General features: G+C 74.9%; 1 protein-coding gene across 4 annotated transcripts; it reads right to left on the bottom strand.

Annotated features, from left to right (window-relative positions):
• Positions 1 to 795: 795 nt before the first annotated feature.
• ARTN (artemin) lies at positions 796 to 6109 on the bottom strand. Of its 4 annotated transcripts, none has more exons than XM_048059220.2 (4): positions 5969 to 6109; positions 1866 to 1936; positions 1577 to 1760; positions 796 to 1362 (listed from the first exon to the last, which is right to left on the bottom strand). In XM_048059220.2, the coding sequence occupies exons 2-4, from the start codon at positions 1929 to 1931 to the stop codon at positions 926 to 928; spliced, it is 687 nt and encodes a 228-aa protein (XP_047915177.1). In that variant the 5' UTR covers positions 1932 to 1936; positions 5969 to 6109; the 3' UTR covers positions 796 to 925. The 4 variants fall into 4 exon arrangements, with proteins under 4 accessions (XP_047915177.1, XP_047915176.2, XP_047915178.1 ...); XM_048059219.2 differs by lacking the exon at positions 5969 to 6109 and adding an exon at positions 4945 to 5104; XM_048059221.2 differs by lacking the exon at positions 5969 to 6109 and adding an exon at positions 2375 to 3470.
• Positions 6110 to 6742: the final 633 nt, after the last annotated feature.

Here is a 6742-nt window from a genome sequence, read left to right as displayed (position 1 = left end):
CCCTTGGAGCGGCCCCCCCCCGGCCCCCCCCCCGGCACGAGGACCCCTCCCCAAAAAACCCAGCAGCCAGCAGCGGGGTCGGACGCGCGGCCCATCGCTTTATTGCTACGGGAAAAGGCGGCTGTACAAAAATAGAGTTTATCCTCAAATCTTACAAATAATAGAAAAACAACCCACGAAAAAAAAAAAAATAAAAATGGTAGGGGTTGGGGGCACGAGGAGCCCGAGGATGGGGACGGGGCGCTGCTGGCCGCAGCCCCAGGGCTTCACATCAGCGCTGGGGTTAAATTACACCCGGCCCCCGCGGGCCCAAAGTCATAAATAGGAGCTGCCGCTCGAGAACAATAAATAAATAATTTAGAGTAATAAATAGTTTAGTGCCGCAGCACCGCGGGGAGGGACCCTGCAGCCCCCGCTCGGAGCCGGGCAGGGGTCCCGGGGGTGCCCGTGCCATGCGGTGCACCGGGCGCTGCCCCATGCCGGTGCGGTTTGGCCCCGCTGCGCCCCTGCCCTTGGGGACACCCCCTCCCCGCAGGGTGGCTCTGGCCACCCCCAGCCCCGGGGTGCCCCTTCCTGACCCCCTCCGAAGCCCGGGCGATGCTTGGCAGGGGTGTGGGAGCACCAGTCCAGGCAGGGCACAGGGCGGTGGGGATGCTCCGTCCCGCTCCGGCTCCTCTCCCAGGGCCGAGCCACGTAGGGGTGCACCCAGGCAGGACCCCACAGAGCCGGTGGCACCGGCTGCTTGGCACTGAGCGGGAGGGGGCTCTGCTGCCGACCCCCCCTGTCACGACTCCAGCTTGCCTCGGTCCCTCGTGGCCGCATAAAACTGGGGGCACCGGACCCTCCTGCCTTCCTCCGGGTGCCAGCGCCACGAGCTGGGGGCTGCCAGCGTGCGTCGAGCCGGGGCTGAGCCGGCAGCCCCCCCTCAGCCGATGCAGCTGCACTCGGCCGCCGAGAGCTTCTCCACCGTCTGCCACGTGTTCTGCACGTCCATGAAGGACACGGCCTCGTAGCGGGTGGGCCGGCAGCAGGGGTGGCTGAGGATGCGCTCCTGCGGCCCTGGGACGATGAGCTGCTGCCGCAGGAGGCTGCCCAACGTCAGGTCGTAGTTGCTGCGCGCCCGGTGGCAGGAGCCGCTGCAGTACTTGAAGAGCACGATCTCGTCTGAGTTGAAGCCCAGGCCCAGGTCGCGCACCTTCACCATCAGGTTGCGGATGTGGCAGTTGCGCCCGCGGGCGCCCCGCGAGGGTTTCCGCGGCCCCTTCTTGGCTTTGCCGGTGCCCGGCGGCGAGCGCTCGGCGCGCAGCAGCAGGTCCTCCGCCAGCTCCGTTGCACCCAGGGCCCCCGTCGTCATGTTGTCCCCTGCAGGCAAACAAGGTGGCACCATCACCCCTGTCCTCCCAGGACCACCAAGCCCACACGTCCCCTGCGGTGACCCATCTGACACCCGCTGCAGCCCAGTGCCACCGCACCCAGCCAGCTCCCCCGTGCTCGGGGCCACCGTGCCCGGGCTGTGCATCCCACGTGTGACGGTGTCCCCCCAGCCCCGGGGTGTCCCCCCTGCCCCAACACGCACCGTGCAGCTGGCTCCAGGCGAGCGGCATCTCCACGCCATCCTCCGCGCTGGGGCTGGCGGTGGCCATGTCCCGCGGCGTGGGGGCCGCATCCAGCGTCTCGTTGCAGTGCGGGGTACGCAGGGCTCCCGTGGCCAGCCCGGCCAGCAGCGAGAGGATGGCGAGGACACCCCACAACGTCCCCTCCTGCAACACAGCACGGCACAGCGGGGTGAGCTCTGGGCTCAGGGATGAGGATGGGGACAGGGACAGGGGGTCCTGGCCATCGTGGGCGGCCAGGCCTGGGCTCACCTTGGGCTGCGGATGCGTGCTGGGTCCTGCAGGTCTTGGCTCTGGTGGCCCCGCTCGCTGCTCCATGCTGGCTGCAAGCACAGAGGTGTGGGTCAGTGCCTGTGCGGCACACACAGGGCAGGCACCCGCAGCTGGTGCTGGCAGCACCCGTCCCTGCCCACCCAGACCCCGGTGGCACCTAGGAGAGGCCATCAAAACAGCTGGGAGCTGGCACACCTTTCCCCTGCCAAGCATGCCGTCCTCACCCCCAGCACCCCACAACACCTCCCATCCCCTCCCTGCATGGCCAGGCCCCCACGCCCCCCATGTCTCCCTCCCTGGAGATGCTGGCAGAAGGGACTTTGCCCGGCACCTCTCCTCGGGGGGACGCAGCCGCCTCCTCGCGTGAGCGGCCCGGGATGCCAGGCTGTGCCGTAAGGCAGCTGCTGGGACTGGGAGCGCCGCGGGGGGGGCCCTTTCCCATGGCCCTTCCCTGGGAATGTTTTTCTTGCTCGTGGTGGGAGCCTGACCTTGGAAACTCCAAATCCATTAGCGCAGGGTCCCCCGGTGCGGCCACCCCCCGGCCCCGCGCTGGCTCCCCGGCACGCTGCCTGTGCAGCGCTGGGAGCTGGGGCGTGCGGCCCCAGAGCAGCCCGTGGATGGGTGAACGGGGCCGTGAGGGGTGGGACAGGCAGGTCCCATGGGGACACGGCAGCACACCACGCTGGGCTCTCCAAAGCCATTCACCCCAAGGACACTACCCAGTGCCTGCTGGCCCCGCCACGCAGGGGAATTCGCACCGTGGGCCCCTGGGAGGTGCAGGGACAGCGCCAGTTTGCACCCACACATGTGTGGGGTGCGGGGAAGCCCCCGCTCCTCAGTGCCCCAAGCATGGAGTGGGGAAGCCTGGATCCTCCAGAGGTGGCTCCCAGCTTTTGGTCTGCTGCTGCATCCCCATCTCTCAGGACAGGACTGTCCCCTTCGAGCTTGGTGACATCCCACAGCGGCGGGGTTCCCCCTGCCCCTTCCATGGCTTTCCCCCAGCAAATCCCAGGTGCTCCTGCAGTGGAGCAAAGTTGGGACGGGATATGCTGGGGAGAGCACTGCTGGCCGAAGAGCGAGGGGAAGCAACTGGGGCACTGCTGGCGTGGGGAGACAAAACCAGTTCCCCCTGACCCCCAGCACCTCAGGGGATGCTCGCCAGGCCCCAAGCCCCGGTTGCTATACCCACTGCCACCTTGTGTGGGTGGCACCCAGCCATTCCACGCCAAGGGTCTGTGGCAGGCACCACCGGGCGCACGAACCTCCTCTGCGTGCCATGCGCCGGGCAGGATGCGGCCCCACGGCAGGCAGGGCTGGCACCAGGCCCCCCAGCCCCGCCAGCCGCTGCAGCTTGGCCAAGCACGGCCCACGCAGCGCATCGCTCCCGTGGCGGCCCGTGGCCCCGCGCCAGCCGCTGCCGCCAGGTCATCGTTTTCCCAGGCCGGCACCCCCGGAGGGGCCCGGCGAGGGTCCCGTGGCCCCGCCAGCAGGAGCCGGGCCCCCCGTCCCCGCTCCCACCGCCCCGCCGCGGCCCCTCGGCCCCAGCAGCACAGCGGGACGGGACGGGGGCCCTCGAGGGCTGCGGGCCAGCGGCCAGGCGGTGACACAGCGGCTGGGGCCCACGCTGCGGGGCTGCCGCTCCTCCAGCCCCGTCCCGTCGGGGGCACCGGCGGCGGGGCCGCCCTGCCCGCCCCGTCGGGCGGCGGCGGGGCACCGGGCGCTGCAGCCCCGGCCCCGGCGGGGCGCATCTGCCCCGGGAGCCGGCGGCCGGGCGGCGGGGCCGAGCTGCACTGCGGGCTTCGCCCAGCCGGCGGCAGCACGGCCCCGGGATCCGCCGAGAGAAGCGGGAGGACGAAGGAAGCCTCCCCCCGGCAGCGCGGCCCCGCGCTGGCTGCGCACCCCCGTGGGGTGGGGGAACGGGGAACAGCCGGGCCCGGTCCTGAGCGCCCCGCGGGGATGCCAGAGCCGCAGCCCCGGCTCCTGGAGGGGGTCCGGGTGGGATCTGCTCGTGCCCCGGCTCGGAGAGCCCCGGCCGGCCGCTACCAGGCTCCGGAGCTCTTCCCAGGTCGGGATCGGGCCGGTCCACGCGAGGAGCTGCCCTCGCACGGGTCAGCCCCCCCACAACCCACGCGTCCCCCCCCCCCGGGGCTGAGCAGCGCCGTGCCCCTGGGGCCCGTCCCGGTGCACGGGGGGAACGGGGCGGGGACGGCTCCGGTGCGCACCCTGCATACACTGCGTGGCGGCCGCTGGGGAGCCCCATCCCCAGAACGAGGGTCCCAGCATCCCGGGGTGGGGGGCCTCTTTGAGGCCGGGGATAAGGCCGGGCCTCGCTGGCGGCGTGGCGCCGTGCCCGGAGACCTCCCCGGGCACCTGCGAGCACCGGGAACCGGCGGAGGGCCGGCGTCCCACCGCGCTGGAGGACTTGCGAGGGGTCGCAAAGGAAGCCCACGGGTGACACGGGGCTGGCACCTGCCCCACAGGGCCGGGGGAGGCCGGTACCGGACACGTGGGGCCCACGAACGAGGAGCTGCCGCCGCGTGGAAGCAGCCGCGGCCGCCCGGGGACACCGGGGGCAGCGCCGGTCCCCGCGCCCCGGTCCCGGGGCTCTCCCCAGGGGCGGCCCAGCCCGGCGGGAGCTGCCTGCCCCGTTCACCGGCCGGCCCCGGGCAGCCGGGGCAGGGACCCCCCCGACGTGCCTGAAGGGGTGAGCCCGAGAAGGGGCGGGCGAGCCCGGCCCCGTGCCCCCGGGCACCCCCGGCGGGGTCCCCGCCTCTCCCCGGCCCGAGCGGGGGCAGCCCCGTTCCCCGCCGCGGCTCCCGAGCGCTTCCCCCCGCGGGGCCGGGCTCGGGCAGCCCCGGGAGCCGCCGGGCCGGGACCTGCCCGGGGTGACGGGGGTGGTCCGGGCCCCCCTCGCCGCCCCGCGGGTTTTGCCGGTGGGGCGGGCGGCGGAGTGGACCCCCCTTATTCCTCCCCCCCATCCACCCGCCCCGGTTCCCCGTAGGCTGCCGGCGGGCTGGGACGGCCGCTGCCGCCGCCCGCCGCCCCGGCCCGCACTCACCGTGCCCGCGGCGGGGAGCATCCCCCGGGCCGCCGCCGCCCCGCATCGCCTCCGCTCCCCGCCGCCCCCCGCCGCCGCGCCGGGGCGGGGCGCGGGCGGGGGCCGGCGCTGCCCCGCCGGCACCGGTACCGGCTCCCGCCGCCGCCGCTCCCGGTGCCGCTCCCGGTGCCGCTCCCGCTGCGCCTCGGGGGTCGGGGGTGCGGGTCCCGGTGCGCCTCGGGGTGCGGTGCCGGTGCCGGTGCCGGCGGGCGGGCGCGCAGTGCGGGGCAGCGGCGGCTCCATCCCGCTCCCGCCGCCGCCGCCGGTGTCAAATTCCAGCCGCCGTCACCTGACCGGCGGGGCGGGCACCGGCACCGGCACCGCGCCCCGAGCGCCACCGGGACCCCCCGGCCCGCCCCGCAGCCGGGACCGCCCCGGGAGCAGGAGGGCGCCGGCCCCGGGACCCCGCCAGCACCGGGAGCCGCCCCCCGACCCGCGGCGGGACCGGGAGCCGAGCCGGGACCCGCACCGGCGCCGGGACCCGCACCGGCACCGCGACCTCCACCGGCACCGGGCGGCCGGACAGCCGCCGGACAGCCCTCCCGGACGGACCGACGGACGGACGCCCCGCGGCGAGGCTCCCCGGGCGGCTCGCTGCCCCGACAGCGCGGTCGCAGCACAGGCAGGACGGACACGGGCCCCCCCCCCCCGCGGGGCCACGCGCTCAGCCCTTCCCCGAGCGGGACGGAGCCCCACGCGGACCCCGTGCGGGGCGAGGGAGGGTTTGGGGTGGGGGGACGCGGCCCCACGGAGCACCCTCCCGCGTGGCGTCGGGGGGAGCCCCCGGAGCCCCCCCTGCGGCCCCGTGGGGTCCCCGCGGCTCGGCGTGGGAGCAGCGGGGACCGACCCCACGCACCCGAGCCCCCCTCGGGCCACCCGTGCGCCTCGGCGGAGGAGGAGTCCGGCCTCCCCGCCCTGCCTCCCCGCCCGCCCCTGCGCCCCCGAGGCCACCCCGGGCCCGGCCACCCGCCGGCGGCCCCCTTACCTCCGCCGCCTCCCTGCCTCCCTCCGCCGGGGCCGTCGCAGGCCCCGGGGACATGGGGGCCGGCTGGCGAGCCGAGCCGAGCCGAGCCGTGCCCGTGCGAGTCCCTGCGTCACCGCCCAGGGCCCTCCACGTCCATCGTGGGGCTCTCGAGTGCTCCTTGCGAACGTGCCAAAATCCCAGGGCCGCCTCCGCTCGGCCTCGCTTCACACGTGCTCCCCTGGCCGGAGCTGGCCGTGGGGGCACAGCCCAGCCCGGCCGAGCCCCCCGGGGCCAGCCCTCATGGCTCGCTGGCCCCCCGGGCCCTGCCCGCGGCGGTGGCCGGAGGCGTCCGGCCGGGCTGCGCGCCCCGGGATGCTGCCGGCCGTGTCATCTGCCCGGGCAGCGCCTCGCAGCCTCCCCGGGCTTATATAACTCTCCCTCGCTGGAGCAGGGCCAGCAGCCACGCTGTTGCTGCACGCCGGCCCCGGGGAGCCCCTGGGGTCTTGGCCTGGGCTCCCTCCTTGCCCCCCGATCCCAAAGCGCTGTTGACGGCTTCCCCGCCGCCCGGACCCCGCGGCTGGGAGGGCTGGAGGAGCGCGTGCGAGCCGGCCGCCCGGCCTGGCCTGGCCTCGTCTTGCTGGATTATCCCTCGCAGGATGACAGCTCCCGCATCCCTCCCGTGGCAGCACCTGCCGGGGAATGCGCTGGCCCGGGGGGTGGTGGCTAAGCTGTCCCCTGGGCTGCTAGCAGGGTGGCAGAGGGCCTGGAGCTGCTGTTCCTACCCCAAGAGGGCCG

Source organism: Anser cygnoides, chromosome 8 (genome assembly GCF_040182565.1).
Source record: "Anser cygnoides isolate HZ-2024a breed goose chromosome 8, Taihu_goose_T2T_genome, whole genome shotgun sequence".
Lineage (NCBI taxonomy): Eukaryota > Metazoa > Chordata > Aves > Anseriformes > Anatidae > Anser > Anser cygnoides.
Note: the sequence above shows the minus strand (reverse complement) of the source record. Positions and strands in the feature narration are given on the sequence as shown.

Excerpts from the sequence above, each read along its gene's own strand:
- ARTN (XM_048059218.2), bottom strand. The coding sequence starts at position 2,099 with ATGCTTGGCAGGGGAAAGGTGTGCCAGCTCCCAGCTGTTTTGATGGCC. Across the intron at positions 1,761-1,865 it reads GCACGCATCCGCAGCCCAAG|GAGGGGACGTTGTGGGGTGT; the intron begins GTGAGCCCAGGC and ends GCTGTGTTGCAG. Across the intron at positions 1,363-1,576 it reads CGCCTGGAGCCAGCTGCACG|GGGACAACATGACGACGGGG; the intron begins GTGCGTGTTGGG and ends GTTTGCCTGCAG.